At 46.5% G+C, this 18698-nt stretch overlaps 2 protein-coding genes across 8 annotated transcripts in view; one reads left to right on the top strand and one right to left on the bottom strand.

Moving 5' to 3' along the window:
- RBPJ (recombination signal binding protein for immunoglobulin kappa J region) overlaps positions 1–13464 on the bottom strand; it is a 129465-nt gene extending 116001 nt beyond the window's left edge. For all 6 annotated transcript variants that reach the window (XM_068115930.2, XM_068115923.2, XM_068115940.2 and 3 more), the window contains exons 1-6: positions 13388–13464; positions 12881–12922; positions 8761–8856; positions 8271–8436; positions 5630–5804; positions 5407–5544 (exon numbers count right to left, since the gene is read on the bottom strand). In XM_068115930.2, coding sequence (XP_067972031.2) covers positions 5407–5544; positions 5630–5804; positions 8271–8436; positions 8761–8856; positions 12881–12922; positions 13388–13407 — 637 coding nt within the window. In that variant the 5' untranslated portion in view covers positions 13408–13464. The remainder of the gene's footprint in view (positions 1–5406; positions 5545–5629; positions 5805–8270; positions 8437–8760; positions 8857–12880; positions 12923–13387) is intronic.
- A 2392-nt stretch (positions 13465–15856) lies between these two features.
- CREG1 (cellular repressor of E1A stimulated genes 1) overlaps positions 15857–18698 on the top strand; it is a 100787-nt gene continuing 97945 nt past the window's right edge. Inside the window, exon 1 of one of the 2 annotated variants that reach the window (XM_068115828.2) lies at positions 15857–16272. In XM_068115828.2, the coding sequence (XP_067971929.2) occupies positions 16220–16272 (53 nt within the window). In that variant the 5' untranslated portion in view covers positions 15857–16219. The remainder of the gene's footprint in view (positions 16273–18698) is intronic. The other variant, XM_078775176.1, reaches the window with a different exon arrangement.

Raw genomic sequence — 18698 nt, 5'->3', positions numbered from 1 at the left:
ATCCTGGAGAAACGTTTATTGTTTTGTGAAATGTTTTGTGCATAATTTTACTGTATTAATATTTTTTTTGTCTGTTTTTCTTCTTGAAATGAGAATGTGACCCCTATTTGGGGGTTTTCTTTTCTATTTTTATAATAAAAAGATACAAAAGTGTCTGTCTCTCTCTCTCTCTCTCTCTCTCTCTCTCTCTCTCTCTCTCTCTCTCTCTCTCTCTCTCTCTCTCTCTCTCTCCCTCTCTCCCTCCACGTGTCCCTGACTCTTCCTCCATGTGTTACTGGCTCTTCCCTGCACGGTCCCCAACGCAATCAGATTGCCTTTACCTGCTCAAGTTCATGCTGGGGATTGCCTTTAACTGCTCGTGGTGCGCGGTGGCGACATGAAGACAAAGGTCGTCGCGAGCAGGAGCCTCGGGTAACATTATAACTATTTGGTAACAGGATCCTGACGTTTGTTTTCCCCTCCCCCTTCCCCGTGAATGTGTGATGAGCGCCCTTGTTTGTCGTGTTTTATTTGTAGTGATCGTCATAAGGCATAGATTAAGCTAAGTTTCTTCCTCTTGTACCTTTTTCTTTCCTATCGCTAGGTTCCACTGTACATACTTGTAAATAAATCAAATTGTTAAACGTTTCTTTTCCAGCTGCCTGTGAACGTCCTTTCATTGGTCTGGCGCCATTGCTCACACCGAGCAAACGGGAGGTTATCTGTCCCCGGTTAATCAGCTCATAGCATCAGCCCGGCGGTTACCAAACAGTTGCTCGGCCGTTCAAATTTCCATCCAGGAACAAAAGTTCCGGCAGCCCCAGGTCCAGTAAGTTTGGGAGGGAACGGAGGCTAACCCCCCTCATAGTAGACCCGAACCCCGCGGCCGTAACAATATACAGGGTGTCTCAAAATACATGGAACCTATGTCACTGCTAATAATTCTGCCAATATTAATGTTCTTGTTCTTTTTTTTCAGATTTGAAGAGAGGAGACCATAACAACTAATAATAATTATCAATCAAAATGCCTTGGACAAAGGAGGAAAAAATATTTTGCGTCACTACTTATTTGGAGACGAAATCATTCAAAACGGTGCAAGCAAAATTTTGCAGGAAGTTCAACTTCAACAACTATCCCCAGAAAAACCAAATTTATCATTGGGCACACAGATTTCAAGCCACTGGATCAGTAAACAACCTCAACAAAAAGGCAGAAACACCCAGTTCTGGCAGGAAGCTGACTGCAAGATCTCCTAACAATGTGAATGCGGTGAGACATTCTGTTGGAAGGAACCCGAAAAGGTCCATCCGAAGACGTAGCCAAGAGCTGGGTCTTTCACATGCGTCAGTGCAAAGAATCTTGATCAAGGATCTTCAGCTGTACCCATACAAGATCCAGATCAAGCATAAACTCACACCAGCTGACATGGCAAAACGTGTTGTGATGTGCCGGTGGTTCGAGAACAAGATCGAAGAGGATCCTGACTTTCTTGATGATGTTTGGTTCAGCGACGAAGCACACTTCTTGCTCTGTGGGCATGTCAATAGCAAGAACAATGTGTTCTGGGGCACACAAGCCCCAGACGAGGTGCTTCAGAGGCCCTTGCACTCTGCGAAATGCACGGCCTGGGTGGCCATCTCAAAACATGGCATAATCGGACCGTTTTGGTTTGAAGACGCAGACGAGGAGGCAGTCACTGTCACAAAGGAGCGTTACATTGTGGTGCTCAACAAGTTCTGGAGGGGACTTGGGAGACGTCGTGGCATGAATCGAGATGTACAATGGTTCCAACAAGATGGGGCAACTCCACATAGAGCCAACATCACGATGGAGTGGCTGGACCACCGATTCCCTGATCGGCTGATCAGCAGGCGCCGCGAACCCGAGTGGTCTCCGCATTCACCCGATCTGAACCCCCCAGATTTTTATCTCTGGGGGTTCTTGAAGGACCACATGTATGAGAATCGTCCTCAATCCATTTCTGAACTGAAAGTGGCCATCACCCAGAAGATTCATGCCATCAGGAAGGAAGAGTGTGTCAGGGTGATTGACAACTTCACTCGTCGGCTTCAAGTGTGTCTAAGGCGCAAAGGCGGTCATTTGAAACATGTGCTCTATCTAATAAATGTATCCTTTGAGCTAGAGACCTCAAATCTTCAGTTTTTTAATTGTTATCATATCAGCTTCCAGGAAATGTAATCTTTTTTGGAGTTTCTTGTCTGAGTAATAAATTATCATGTTAATGGGTTCCATCTATTTTGAGACACCCTGTATTTGTACCAAGCTTGGTCAAAATCCCATCACTGGTTTGCAAGTTAGCGTGGTAACAAAATATTTTTTACTTAACATGACCTCTAACCTTTGACCTTAAAATATAATCAGTTCTTATTTGCATCATTCTACATACTTGTACCAAGTTTGACTTCAATCTCTCCACCCATTCTTATGTTATCATGGTAACGAAAACCTATCACGGATGGACAGACGGACGGACAGCTGGATGGACAACACGAAAACATAATGCCTCCGGCAACTTTGTTGGTGGAGGCATAGAAATTCTCGGATCCAGATATGGATCCGGATATTCACCAACATCGAATCATGTCGACCTTGTCACATACCCAACCTCTCCACAAAATTTTGTCCGAATCCTTTCACAACGTTTTGAGATATCATGTTCACAGACAGACAAACAGACAGGGGTGAAAACATAACCTCCATCCACCTTCAGTGGTGGAGGTAATTGTGCCGACAGACTCGGTGGAGATCAAGCATGGCAACAGACAGACATCTCCATGGGGCATAGCCAAGATGGATGGCCAAATACACTTTCTATCCAACCATTGACATAATTGCTTTCTTCCCCTCAAGCCGACACCAGGCTTTGTGTTGAACGGTTAAGGTGACTGGCTTAACGATCTTATGGTCCCGAGTATGAGCCCCTGTTGTGCCATCAAAATAATACCAGGTGGGTTGACTCAGCCTGCCATCCTTCTGAGGTCGGCAAAATTAGTACCACCTTACTAGGAATAATGAGGCATTGGACTATCCTGCGTCAGAGTGTTGACCCATCCAGGATTGTGCTGCTGATCCAAGACAAAACTACCTCGGCATCGCGATGTGTCTGAAGATGAGAAATGAGTGGTTCATCTTTCTCTTATTGTGGACAGCAGCAATGTCGTATCTAATCAAATAGGTGATTTGGGTCAATAGACAGGCAGCTTGGAGAAGTTTCCATCGACGAGAGTGCCAGAAATTGTGGCCAAAAGCCTTTTTGGAAGGCAATTGCATATGGCATATAATAATCATATCGTCCAATATCACGATCTTTTCTAACCCCATCAACTGTCCCCTCACCCCCAAACCATGATCTCCTTTAGCAGATCAACTCACCTCCTAACTACCAGTTTTTTTTTCCTCCTGAGAATTTGCTTTTGTCTCAATCTTATCCACCCCACGAGTTCCCCCTCTACCCCTGGTTCCTCCCCACAACCATTATTTGTCCAAGTCTCCCTCTATTTTGTCCTTCAACCCTGCTCTTGGTGTCTTCCCCACAGCCATACTCCTTCTCTCTACTGTTCCTTTTGTTCTGTTGCATCCTGATCCATTCAGTGTTCTCTCCATTCCATGAGCATTGACTCCAGACAAAAACATTGGTATGTGCTGCTTGCTTGACGCTCAGCACTTAAAAGGATGGCGCATGGACAAAACATCAGGAAGGAAATGGCAGACCGACCACCCAGTACAAGCTCTGCCAAGAAACTGTTTCAGCAGCAACAACGCTCCGTAAAGAGTATGGCACATTAAATCAAGTGTGGCTCAAACGCCCATCTTGACTATAGCCTAGGTCATGGAGAAGTTTCCATACCCCATAGAAGCTTGATCTCCTCTCCATCTCCATTTTTTTGCAGGTAAAAAACAATAAACTATTCATTAGTATAGCATTGCATGTTTATCATCATCACGAGTTATTGGAAGCCGAGTGAAGAATGTACATTAAAGTAGCAAGTGAATGGATGCATTTTACAGTCGCCATATGCTACAAAGTAGAATAAATAACTTCAACTTAAAAGTCAATAAAGACACATGAAGAAGAACCACCTTTAGAGGCCATTTTTCCCTGCAAGGCAGGGGTTGGCCTTTTTCGGGCACCATGGTCCCCTTTTTTAAGCAATGCTTTATGGCTGGATGCCCTTCCTGCCACCAACCCTGTTAGTCGACTCTTGCGACACACAGGGAATTACCAGTGAACTGGTACTCAATTTGCCGACCTCGGAAGGATGACAGGCTGAGTCAACCCCCCTGGCGTTAATTCAGCGATCGACCAGGATTCGAACCCAGGATCCTAGGATCCCAAGCCGGCACCCTAACCACTAAGCCAATAAAGACACATGGTTTTATCTATTTTAATTTTCGCCCCTTTGAATGGTCTCCAGAATATCAATTCAAAACAGCTGGAGTAGGAGCCACTCTCCTACTCCAACAGTTACAATCATCCCCACCTTCTTGTGGGATTGGCTGGGAAAGTTTATGGCCCAAGTCATTCATGAAGGGGGCTATGCAAGTTCGACATTCAACTGAAGATGGCAGGAATTTGGTATTTGTAATTCAAGGTGGTGGCGATAACTCACCAACTCTTCACGAAAGACACGGAGGGATCTTTAACTTCCACCAACTAATGCGAGCAGATGGAACACCCAGCTTAACGTTCATCTGAGGGATGGCACGTTTTGTGATGGATGGCATCCGAGGAATGGCAACGCCCTACCTGCAAAATACCAATCCAACAGTTCAGAGTCGGGTTGGGAATCAAAGCCAGACAAGACAGCCTAGAGGTAAGTCTTACTGCATATGCACCATTCTGTAGGGCATCTCTACATACCCTGTCAATGGCCTCCAAATTACCAAATATAATCCATGTGAACTCTGATCTGCCATCGTTTTGGTTCCAGAAGGAATAGGATTACATTACAAATCATCATCCTCATGCTTTTTGTGAGGCGCTGCATCACAGGAGTTTGTCCTCTTCGAGGAATGAAAGTAAAAGTGTCAAATTCTTCTTCTTTTTTTTTGCAGTTGCATGCTCAGTGTACGAATTGAAAATTCCTTCGACACAAACTGCAGGATTTACAATTTATGTGCAACACGATACAAGTAAGTGCTATTAACACCCTTTCATAAAAATTCAGTAGGCAAATCTTTGCAATGCCTTGATATACATTACCCACATCTGCGCTGTAACCAAGACACACGAGTAAACCCGAGTTTTAGAGAACTTGCACAAGACTCCCGGCCAATGGAAATATTAAAATGTTCATATTCTGTTCATATTCTAAATATTAAAATGTTCAATGTTCAATAGCTTTTCAATAGCAAATAAAAACGGGTCATGATAGAGCCACAGGCAGAACAACTCAAGCTTACGAAGGTGGATGTGGAAGGCACCCCACTGCTGGGAGCTCGCATGGAAGTTTCCGCCATCAACATGCAGGTAGCGTGTGCTGACCGTTTGTGATCGAAGGCGATTGAATAATGCTACTTTGGTCCCTGATGCAATACACACTGTGCAGAAAATACCAAGTGAGCTCGGAATGATTGAACTCACAAATACACACAAACACAGTAACAGTAATGATGGAGAACTTACAGTCAGCATTCTTTAAAGACTGCTTCTTCTTGGATGGTTTTGAAATTACTTTTATCCTTTTGCTGCTGAACACTCCAATGTCATCGGAGTTTCCGTAGAACATTTTAACAGAGAGCATGAAGTGTTTTCTCTTGTCCGAGTCAGAGATATACAAAGTCTTTGCTGTACAGAAATTCTGCATACATCAGGAAGGAAAGGTGAGGGGAGGGGGATGAGGTAAAGGACATACCAAGATCAAGGTTTGTTTTAATAGCAATAATAAACAAGAAACAGTTATTAATGTAAATTATACATGAAAATCCATTGATTTTCATGGAGAAAGTTAGCTTACAAAGGAGATCGTGATTATGATTTGAAAACGTGACATCTTCAAATAATATCATCAAAATTCAAAAATAAACAAAATTCTAAAAATCACAATCAAAATCAAAATCAATCAAAAAATTCAAAAAAAACATCCCATCAATCCTTCCTTCACAAATGAGACTAATACTCATACCTATTTTGATAAGAAAAGGAGCTTTTTAGCCTGTTTGCCCACATAGTGCGAAATGAGGTTTTGCAATTGTGTGGGATGTGTGTGTGTGTGTAAGTTGTTGTTGCCTGCTATCCCCACATGTGGTTGGGCCTCAGGAGATAGAACGGAGATCTACCAGTCAACTTTTTTTGTAGTACCATTTGAGCTTTTGACATCCAATCTTCAACAACTTCTATCATGACAATATGGTGAACAGAAGAATAAAATGCACAATTTTTTTAACTGTCGTTTTCGTCAAGTTTCGTTCAAGTACAAAGCGGATGCAGATGTGCTTTGCATTTTGAGATGCTTTCTAGTTATAGGTTTGTAGTTGCTCTAGATTTTTTTTTAATGCTAAATTTAAAGGCGTTTCAAGTTTCCTTTTTTCAATTGTATACACTACCGCTTCAAAGCCCTGATCATTGCTAGCAACTACAGTTGTGTCTATTATGCACTGTTACCTTTATATGTATTATGACAAGAATAAATTTTGTTTTCATCAATCAATCATGCATGAATCCGTATTTGTGGAGTATTATTTGGAAGACAAGCCCTCTATAATCGCTTCAGGGCAGGGTAGGTACAGTGCCTATATAAAGTCTACATCCCCTTTCAAAATTTTCACCTTTTCTTGCCTTATAGTCTGAAATTAAATTGCATTAAAACAGACTTTTCCCAACTTTATTTACACATCGTAACCCGCAACTTCCAAGTGAAAAACAAATTCTACAAATTTCAGAAAATTAATTACAAATACAAAAGTAGAATATCTTGGTTGGATATGTTTCCACCCCTCTGAGTTAATACTTGGTGGAAGCACCTTTGACAGCAATTACAGCTGTGAGTCTGTTAGGATAGGTATCTACCAACTTTACACACCTTGATTGGGTAATATTTGACCATTCTTCCGTACAAAACTGTTCAAGATCAGTCACGTTGGGTGGGGAGTGTTGATGGAAATCAAATTTCAAGTCATGCCACAGATTTTCGATTGGATTTAGGTCGGGGCTCTGACTGGGCCACTCAATGACATTTATCTTTTTGTTCTTTATCCACTCCAGTGTAGCTTTGGCTTTGTGCTTCGGGTCGTAGTCATGCTGAAAGGTGAACTTCCGTCCCAATTTTAGCTTTCTTGCAGAGGGCAGTAGGTTTTCCTTTGGGAATGTTCTGTATTTTGCTCCATCCATTTTCCCTTCTATCCTGACAAGTACCCCAGTCCTTGCTGATGAAAAGCATCCCCATAACATGATGCTGCCTCCACCATGCTTCACAGTAGGGACGGTGTTCTTTGGGTGATGTGCTGTGTTGGGTTTGTGCCAAATGTAACATTTTGCATTTAGGCCAAAAAGTTCCATCTTGGTTTTGTCAAACCCCAAAACGTTTTGCCTACAATTTAACACAGGTGTTGGCCAATTAACTTGTGTGATTTTGAAGGTGATTGGTTACACCTGAGCTAATTGACAATTGCTATTATAAGATGGGGGGAGGGAGGGGGGAAGAGGGGATGGACACTTATCCAACCAAGATAATCTAGTTTTGTATTTTTAATGAATTTTCTGAAATTTGTAGAATTTGTTTTTCACTTTGACGTTGTGGGTTACGATGTGTAAATAAAGGTAGAAAAAAGTCTGATTTAATGCATTTTAATTCTTGGCTATAAGGCAACAAAAGGTGAAAATTTTGAAAGGGGGTATAGATTTTCTATAGGCACTGTATGACCATGAACAACAAATCTGTGCCGGAATAAAAACATATCGGACTGCAAGTTGATTGGCTGCCATCACAAGTTTCACTCAATTGGCACATCCCGTCACACAATATTGCAGAAATCAAGCATGTTTGTCTTTCCTGATATTGCCAGGAATATAGGTCAACCTCACTTCCATACACCGGCCAATTGTGCATCTCAAAATATCTCTCAGATATGGCGATATGAATTGGCTTCAAATAAAACGCCTTTTGTCTTATTTGGCGTGTAATAATTACAAAACATTTGAAAAAGCGACTTTTTACAGGAGATAAAAGAGAGAAGAAGTAGACTGCCAAAATGCAAGGCTTATTTTCAGCAACCCCTTAATCACAAAAACCCTATCATTCCACTTTTAATGTATTTCCCTCTCACACCTTGCCCTCCAAGCTAAGCTGCTGCATCTCCTGGTCACTGTTCCCAATGCCAATAAAGGCGCATGGCTGAGACTCCTGCTCAGAGCTTCCTCCACGTTCCATTGCCTCTTTCTTCTTCTTCCACCCACTACCCATGAGATAGACGCATGGTGGAGGGCAGAAAAACCTGTCAGGAAGAAGGAGGGTTGGCTTTGATTGCAGAGATTAGGAAAGAGAGGGATGGGATGAAAAGTTCAGGAAAAGTTCAAAAGTGATGATATTGAAACAAATTCAGGCATAGGTGACCTCTGGGAAAGGATGATGAGCTTTGACCGACATGAGAGATGGAAGATTTAGGAAATAAGTGATTACGTTTGAATATCATTAAAGAAATGGAAGATGGGGAAAGGAGATGAAGGAAGTTTGAAACAACTAAGCATTGGGATAACTGGAATACAAGTTCCAATAGAATACAAGGCAACTGGATAAATGCCTTTTATTGAGTTGTCACCTTTTTTCATTGCCATAAGACTTCTGGGCAACCTTTGCGTGAAGAATAAGAACTGTCTGGTCCCCTCGCTCTTTCAAATAATTCCTCATCGCCTCCCTGAAACCATCAGCGACATGTTATTTCTGCACTTTACTATACTAGAATAAAAATATTAATAAAGGAGCACTCAATAATATCATACTTGAATAATCATTATCCCCAAGCTTAAAATAAAAATGGTGAAGGGAAGGGGAGCGGGTTATTGTCGTTGCTCGGACTGTTTGTCTGTCTGTCTGGCCGGCTATCTCCTAAATGATTGTGCAGAAATTCACCAAATGGCAAGAACGGTGAAGGGCATTACCATTATTGGCTCCACCCCCTAGGGTGGGGTCAGAAGGTCAAATATACCATAAAAATGCAATTATGGACACATTATAAAAAAAAAACCCCACCGTTTAGAGGCCATTTTTCCCCGCAAAGCAGGGGTTGGCCTTTTCGGGGACCGTGGTAGTTGTTGTTTTTTGGTCCCCTTTTTGAAGCAATGTTTTGCGGCCGGATGCCCTTCCTGACGCCAACCCTTTTTGCCGCCTTCAACGACAAACAGGGAATTACCAGTGAACTGGTACTCAATTAGCCGACCTCGGAAGGATGACAGGCTGAGTCAACCCCCCTGGCATTAATTCGGCGATCGACCGAGATTCGAACCCGGGATCCTAGGATCCTAAGCCGGCACCCTAGCCGCTAGCCCAACACCAGGGATTAACACCAACAACACCAGGGACGACGAATATGGACACATTATATGCAATCAATATTGGAGAATGATTTATTAGATTTGAACCCAGGTTCATGCCCCAAGGCGAAAGGGGCTTTGGGTCACGGGGGACAAAACAGAAGTTTTTTTTTTGTTGTTTGCTTTTTTACCCAAAATTTGATATTGGGTCATTCCTGGTGGAATTTTATGCAATCTTTCAACATTGCTTTTGGTGGGAAGCGTGGGGTTTTGCGATGGTGCATCATCAACTTCCCTCTAGTTTTGATATTGATCCACACTTGCGTCATTCACAAGTTGCTTCATTACCTTCTTGGTATGTTTTCAAGCCCGTCTGTCTTTGTGAGCATGGCATCTCAAAACGGTATGGACGGATACGCATAAAACTTGGTGGATAGGTTGAGTGCGTGACGAGAATAAATTGATTCGATTTTGGTGAAGATCTGAATCCAGATCTGGATGTTATTAATTTTTTTTTTTTTTAAGTAGTTCTTCACCATTGAGAGGTTTGGTATTGGCTTAACGGTTAAGGTCCTGAGTTTGAACACAGGTCATGCCACTGAAATAACACCATGTAGGTTGAACCAATCTGGCATCCATCCGAGGTGGGCAAAATGAGTACCACCTTACTGGTAACAGGGGCAATGCATCAGCGGCACAGCCGAGCCCCCAGAAAATGATGCAGCCAGGCAGCCACAGTCTGCATATGAACCTGAACCAGCACCACCACCACCACCACCACCACCACCGAGAGACGGAGCCAAAACGATATATAGTACAATCTTTCAAGGAGTTGCAGACGGATTATGACAAAACATGAGGGGTGACCTGGCTAGTTCACAAGAACAAGTATATCAGATTTTGATTAAGGTCCGGATGCAGATCTGAGCTATCAGTGGGATACAAAACGCAAACTAAACTTCAGCTTAAACATAAACTTCAGCTCTGCTGTTGGTATTTCCTCCCACTCTCTGCTGTTCCTTTTGGTCTGTTGCGTCCTGATCCGTTCAGTGTACTAGTATTAGCTCTTCCACAAGCCTAGACAATGTAATGTATACAAAAAAAATAATTCAGCCGAGCAGGGGTATGTGCTTTACCGAGTGTCGTTCTAGTTCAAAATGCAATACATGTGAACAAAAACAAGCACAGTCCTTCAATCAAACAGTATATTCCACAAACCAATAATGTTTTTTGATTACTACTGGATTTTGGTCATTTAAAAGGCATGTTGAATGAAAAAAGAAGGGGTATTGATAAGTGGCACCTTGCATCCAGGGATGAAGGGACATCGAGTAGGTAGGTGATCGTGCTAAGGAAGGAGAGGGGGGAATAGTGAGGGATTGTGGCCAGGAAGCGGACAAAGTAGCCAGGAAGCCATCCCTATGGCCACAAAGAAGGCCATAAGGATGGATCAAGACCAGAAACGAAGGGATGGAGGATGTAGGGGGTGTTTGGAAAGATTGGGAGGCGGTGGGAAAGAGCCTGCATCCATGAAGCAAAAATAGATGTGGGAATGAATCAAGGAATAGTAAGTGTGGGGAATTGCACATGGGGAGGAAAGTGATGAAAGGAGTTATGCAAAAGTAGGGGGAACAGGAAAAGTGGGATTGCATCCCAGGGCAGAAAAGTGACTACACTAGGGCGTCTTCACCGGGGTAGGATGGGGCATGAGGGTGGCGTCACCCAGGAAGGACGGGGCGAGGGCAGCTTCACCCGTTAAGGATGGTGGGCGAGGTTGGCTTCACCCATGAAGGATGGTGGGCAAGGTTGGCTTCACCCATGAAGGATGGTGGGCGAGGGCAGCTTCACCCGCTAAGGATGGTGGGCGAGGTTGGCTTCACCCATGAAGGATGGTGGGCGAGGTTGGCTTCACCCATGAAGGATGGTGGGCGAGGGCAGCTTCACCCGCTAAGGATGGTGGGCGAGGTTGGCTTCACCCATGAAGGATGGTGGGCGAGGGCAGCTTCACCCACTAAGGATGGTGGGCGAGGGTGGCTTCACCCGCTAAGGATGGTGGGCGAGGGTGGCTTCACCTGCGAAGGATGGGAGGGGGATGGGCGAGGACAGCTTCACCGGCGAAGGATTGGGGGGGAGGGGGTGATGGCGGATTCACCCAGCAAGGACGGGAGGAGGGGGTGAAGGCGGCTTCACCAATGAAGGACGGTGGGCGAGGGCAACTTCACCCGGTAAGGATGGTGGGTGAGGGCGGCTTCACACGCTAAGGACGGTGGGCGAGGGCGGATTTACCCGCGAAGGACGGGGGGGGGGGGGGGGGGTGAGGGCGGCTTCACCCGCAAAGGACAGGGGGGGTGAGGGCGGCTTCACCCGCGAAGGACGGGGGGTGAGGGCAGCTTCACCCGTGAAGGACAGGGGGTGAGGGCGGCTTCACCCACGAAGGACGGGGGGGGGGGGGGTGAGGGCGGCTTCACCCGCGAAGGACGGGGGGTGAGGGAGGCTTCATCCACGAAGGATGGGGGGTGAGGGCGGCTTCACCCTTGAAGGATGGGGGGCGAGGGCAGCTTCACCCGTTAAGGATGGTGGGCGAGGTTGGCTTCACCCATGAAGGATGGTGGGCGAGGTTGGCTTCACCCATGAAGGATGGTGGGCGAGGGCAGCTTCACCCGCTAAGGATGGTGGGCGAGGTTGGCTTCACCCATGAAGGATGGTGGGCGAGGGCAGCTTCACCCACTAAGGATGGTGGGCGAGGGTGGCTTCACCCGCGAAGGATGGTGGGCGAGGGTGGCTTCACCTGCGAAGGATGGGAGGGGGGTGGGCGAGGACAGCTTCACCGGCGAAGGATTGGGGGGGAGGGGGTGATGGCGGATTCACCCAGCAAGGACGGGAGGAGCGTTGCCTCACCGGGGAAGGATGGTGGTGGGTGGGGGTATATGGGGGGAGGGAGGAGTCTTCATCTGGGAAGGACGTGTACATGGATGCAGAGTGCATGGTGGCAGAAAGGGAGAGGGTGGAACCAGAATCATACTCGGGAAAAGAGTAAGTGGCGAAGGAGATCTGCACGCATTAGGTAGATGAGGGTAACTGGGTGAGGTGGGTACACAAGGAGGAAAATGTGGGTCGGTGGGGGGGGCGGGGGTGTAGGGGGAATCCAGGATGAAGGGGAGCTAGGGTAGGAATGTGAGAAAGCTACAGGTTGTCGGGAGGGGAATGGAAATCCGTTATATTATAGCAAGAGGGCACAAGATATAAGATATTTAAATGGGATTATTGGGTGAATTGTAAATAAGGTTTTGAGAGTAAATGGAAATCCGAAGATGTGTCGGTGGAGAAAAGAAACATGTGGTGGTGGCGGTTGTGGTATTGGGAGGTTGGGGATTGGGGCTTAGAGAACTAGAATGTAAGTGAGCTTACCTGGTGAGGCGCTTAGGTGGAGGCCGGTCCCCAAACTGGCCCCTGGTGATGGGGAGGCAAAAGGGGGGGCGGGGGGCGGGGGGGTGGAGGAAGAGTTGTTTGTAAAGCCAGACACAGACAGATAGATCTGTTACACTTAATACATCTGCATTTTTACAAAACCCAAGGCGATACGAAACGCAGATAAGTAAGACGAAGGGAGACAGCACACAAAGAAAAGAAAATGTACAAACTTCGGCAAAAAGAGACATTGAAAGACAGAGAAACACAAAGAATAACAAGCGGCGTGGGGGTAGGGACGGTGTCACGGTGGGAGGGACTGAGACTTCGAGGTTTTGGACAAGTAAACCCCATTACAAGTCGAGCAGACATCGCAGGAAGCGCGTTAAATGCCAGAGACGCCTCGTCGTGAACATCTCGGACACACATCGCACGACGGGAACCAAGTACGAGGTGAAATGCTCCTCAGAGCCGCACAAGTCTCCTAGCTCCGCGAGATCGCCTCACCCGGTCACCACGGGCGCCATGTTAGCGCGCTGGGACCTGGCCTTTGGGAGGGGAGAGAAAAGGGAGGGGCCTAGCAATAGTCTTCTTCTTCACCACAAGGCAAACGTTCCTTTCGCCTCATGTTATCTTCTTCACGTTTTGAGCGAAATTTTGCACAGACCTTGAGGAATCCTTTCCTTTCTCGGAAGACGAAAGATTAAAGTCCCATTTTCAGCAAATAACTGAAACATTTGTAGGTTTAAATGACATTATACCAAGTCGGCCCCTTTCTACCCCCATCCACCGTCCATTGATTTTTCGGATCCCGACTGAATGAGTGTTGGAGAAAGTTTTTGCACTTTATGGACGGTAGTCGGTAGTTACAAGTTCAAGCATCGCTTCGCATAATCCATGAGTGTCCAATTAGGATGCTCACCACGAATCGGTGTTAATGGTGGAAACCTGCACACTGCAGGACAGTATTCCCACTGTTTCTTTAGAAGGTTCTTGCAAATTCAAATATTAACAGATCATCGTGTACCCGGTGGATCTCACGGTCATCGTGTACCCTTTGGATCTCACGGTCATCGTGCACCCTTTGGATCTCACGGTCATCGTGCACCCGGTGCATATCACGGTCATCGTGCACCCTGTGGATCTCATGGTCATCGTGCACCCCGTGGATCTCATGGTCATCGTGCACCCGGTGGATCTCACGGTCATCGTGCACCCTTTGGATCTCACGGTCATCGTGCACCCGGTGGATCTCACGGTCATCGTGCACCCGGTGGATATTACGGTCATCGTGCACCCTTTGGATCTCACGGTAATCGTGCACCCCGTGGATCTCATGGTCATCGTGCACCCGGTGGATCTCATGGTCATCGTGCACCCGGTGGATCTCACGATCATCGTGCACCCGGTGGATCTCACGGTCATCGGGCACCTGGTGGATCTCACGGTCATCGTGCACCCGGTGGATCTCACGATCATCGTGCACCCGGTGGATCTCACGATCATCGTGCACCCGGTGGATCTCACGGTCATCGGGCACCTGGTGGATCTCACGGTCACCGTGCACCCGGCTGATCTCACGGTCGTCGTGCACCTGGTGGATCTCACGGTCATCGTGCACCCGGTGGATCTCACGGTCACCGTGTACCCGGTGGATCCTACGGTCATCGTGCACCTGGTGGATCTCATGGTCATCGTGCACCTGGTGGATCTCACGGTTATCGTGCACCATGTGGATCCACGGTCATCGTGTACCCGGTGGATCTCACGGTCATCGTGTGCCCGGTGGATCTGACTGTCATCGTGTACCCGGTGGATCTCACGGTTATTGTGCACCCGGTGGATCTCACGTTTATCGTGTACCCGGTGGACCTCACAGTCATCGTACACCTGGTGGATCTCACGGTCATCGTGCACCTGGTGGATCTCACGGTCATCGTGCACTCGGTGGACCTGACGGTCATCGTGTACCCGGTGGATCTCACGGTTATCGTGCACCCGGTGGATCTCACGTTTATCGTGTACCCGGTGGACCTCACAGTCATCGTACACCTGGTGGATCTCACGGTCATCGTGCACCTGGTGGATCTCACGGTCATCGTGCACTCGGTGGACCTGACGGTCATCGTGCACCCGGTGGATCTCACGGTTATCGTGCACCCGGTGGATCTCACGTTTATCGTGCACCCGATGGATCTCACGGTCATCGTGCACCCGGTGGATCTCACGGTCATCGTGCACCTGGTGGATCTCACGGTTATCGTGCACCCGGTGGATCTCACGGTCATCGTGTACCCGGTGGATCTCACGTTTATCGTGTACCCGGTGGATCTCACGGTCATCGTGTACCCGGTGGATCTCACGGTTATCGTGCACCTGGTGGATCTCACGGTCATCGTGTACCCGGTGGATCTCACGGTCATCGTGCACTCGATGGATCGTCACGAATAAAATCCCGAACTACACACCGGGATGACGTCACGTCACACCATCTGGGCGGAGACACACTGAGTTTTGAACCCACACAAAGGTGTGCTATCCACATTGGGAAGCAAAGTAAAGGTGGAATTCAGTGACACTTTGCTTCCCATGGTGGTGAGACCTTTGGTCCATATTAAAGCCCATTGTTCACATTGTCCGCTTAACCAGACCTGCACGAATCATGACAACGTCTGGTATAGCTGCTAGGTTTATACGTCATCGGTTTTAAAACCGTCAGCACCATCAAATATAAACATTAATAATACGTCATCAGGTGTTCAGCCTCTTGGGTTTCGACTCAATGCCAGTGAGATCAGTTGAAGCCAATTTTCCTCTCGCGAAGTTCGCAATCTCGCGATAATTGGTGTCGTGGGGCCGTGGGAACAGGTGGGGTGGGGGGAGCGACTGCGCGGGCGAAGCGTGGGAACGGCTACAATTTCTCGCGAGATTAGACTTCGATCTCTTTGTGAACGGGAGGGCGTGGGAACGAAAACCGGGATCTCGCGAGATGTTGTTGTTATCGCCCGGGGCTGTGAACACGAGGAGCAAAGGGATGGCAATTCTGGCGTGGGAACAATTGTAATCTCGCGAGAACAGCGTTTACAACCCAAGTTGCGTTTACCGTGGGAAGGTCGTTGCTGTTTGTGGCGGACATCGCAGTTTGAGCAACCAATTTACACAATAGAAAATAGTATAAAATGCTTTTAAAACAAAACGCTTAGTTATCCTGAATAATGTGTTGTTGGAGAGATTTCATGTGTTGTAACTGATAATTATCAGTTCTCGTTTCGGAACAACTTGTTTTCTTCCAAGCGCAATTCTGTTGGTTGTGCAAGGACGAAGGACGCTGCGGACGCCATGATCGTGCAAGCAATGGCTGTCCGGTTTCGAGGCTGTGTGTTGTGGACAAGGTGGGTGGTAATCTACGTTCTCTTTGTATAACTATTCGTACATAGATACGGGTACATATACGTACTTCCAAGGGCTCAATGGATCGATATATCGAAGTGGCGATGTCCCAGCAGGAAGATGATCGATCGAGAGACAATATGGTGATTATCACTGTCGAAGCGGCGAACGATATATTAAACTCTTCCTTACAAGTTACAATTGGTTACAACATCATACAGCACAAAGTAAATTTACTTTAACTATTATTACTATTAATATTATGTTGGTGATCTCAACCTCATGGAGGAGATTGTTCATATATATATATATATATATATATAGATGTCGAGTCTCCTCGGGCAATGATGGCATTGCCTTTCTGTGGCTGGTACACACGGGTAAGTGTGTGTCGTAAAGACGGAGACTCTCCGTCTCTCTGCTGGTCGATGGGGAATTCACCCTCTTCCGCCCGTGCTGTTGGAGTTGACTGGACTCTCATCCACCAGATGTGCAGAGGCATCTGCCATTTAAACCGCATGGCTGCGGACCGTTACCCTGGTAAAGGGGAGCTGACAGGTACTACACCTTGCCCACAGGTGATCTGGGGTTATGCAAGGCAGGCACGGAGGTATATAATATGGAGAGCCAATTGGCCACCTCGCAGCATTAGCCGCCGTGAAGCCACCGGAAATAGTCTGGCGGCCATATTGGGAAGCCGATCGTTTTGTAAACAAAGCCTGTCAAAGCAAAGGCGTGGCGCACTGATGATGCAGCTGGAGCGAATTTTAGGACCGCCGACTATTTAATTAATATAGAATACTAATATTTGAACTGATATTCGGGCTCAGAATCCCGTTCTTTAAGGAAATGGTGTTCATTAAGTTTGAAGTTGGTTCTAGACGCATTTTTCCTGGGGAATCCAATGGTTTAGAGCTTGTTTGAAAAAAAAGTGCCCAAAATTACCGCTCGGTGTTCTTTATCGTTCTTCTCATGACCCAATCACCCACTAGTAGGAATAAGAATCCTGACATGTTACACCCCTGTTTAACTCCTGTCTTCACCTTGAACCATTCTGTTGTTTCACCTTGGTCGACGACCGCACATTGAAAGTCTTGGTAAAGGGCTTTTACAAGGTTCACTAATTTTCCAGGTATGCTGTATTTCTTCATTATGACCCAGACTTTCTCTGGGCAAGGAGTCGAAAGCTTTCTAGAAATCTATAAAATTGAGGTACATCGTCGTTTGCCATTCTTTGGCTTGTTCTATAATATTCCTCAATATAAAGATCTGATTTGTTGTCATGTTATATGATGTTAGTTAATTCAGTCATTATATTGTAACTAAGATGTGTATGTTTCTATTACCGAGATGTTAGAAACCACGCAGATATAATGATAACCAGAGTTTATTCTACACTGACATGGGTCAGCAACACATCAACAGTGAGTCAGTCACATAAATGACATGAAACGCTGTCATGTAGTTAACCCACACAATTCACAGTTAACCCACAAAACACACCCACACCATGTAGAGATGAGGTCGCTCTTATATTTCAGCTTGCTCTGGTGTTGCCTCACTGGTGAGCAAACAGGACCAGTTTGCAATATTTTTTCCTGATGCGCTCTTCCTTCATGTCATCATCGAGTGTTCTCACAACATGATGGAAACGTATCTTGCTGTATGATTGTGATACAGAATGTATTAAAGCAAACACATGGTTGCTGTCTGCCTCACAGTCAAACATGTGCCGATCCAAGGAAGCAAATGTAGACCGACCGACCTCAGAAAGGACAGAAGTGGAAATTGCCACTCTTATCCCACTTTCACGAGGCATTTTGCCATTGCTTACAGCCAGGAGCCTCTTGACACAGCGTTCAGTCGCCTCACAGACACGAACAACACTGTGCGAGGGAACTATGAGGCCACCCCTGTTCTTGGTAACAATCAGGCTGTACATTGGTGTGGTTTGCCATTCTTCGTTGTTACTGGTCAATGCAGAAAGACATTGGCTACACTTCAGAGTCTTCCTCACCATCCTCACCACATAGCCGGCAATATAGCCAACACATGACTCTGTAAAGATGGAAAGTTGCTCAAAATTTGGAATATCCGCATAGTCGTGGTCCTCTTTTGCCGGCGATCTCAACTCCAGGTCGTATCGTCTGGCCACCAACATGTCGTGACTCTCGTCAGGCACAGCCTGCTTTGCAACGCACTTGAAGGAAGCCGCATTCAGGATTCTGGTTGAGTCCTGTGCAGAACAGTTCCCACTTGCAGACTTGATGTCATGTCGCATCAAGAGGCGCTTATATGCGGCAACAAACTGCCGGGCCGTTGGGTTATTCCCACTTCCACATGCAATGCGGACCGCTCCAAAGAAAAGTTCAATGTGGTCTTGGCTCATTTTGTACGTGAGCAGGTATCGCAGGGGAGATGAGGCAGG

This window comes from Myxine glutinosa, chromosome 1 (genome assembly GCF_964187855.1).
Source record: "Myxine glutinosa chromosome 1, kmMyxGlut1.1, whole genome shotgun sequence".
Classification (NCBI taxonomy): Eukaryota; Metazoa; Chordata; class Myxini; order Myxiniformes; family Myxinidae; genus Myxine; species Myxine glutinosa.
This window is presented reverse-complemented; position numbering and strand designations above follow the sequence as displayed.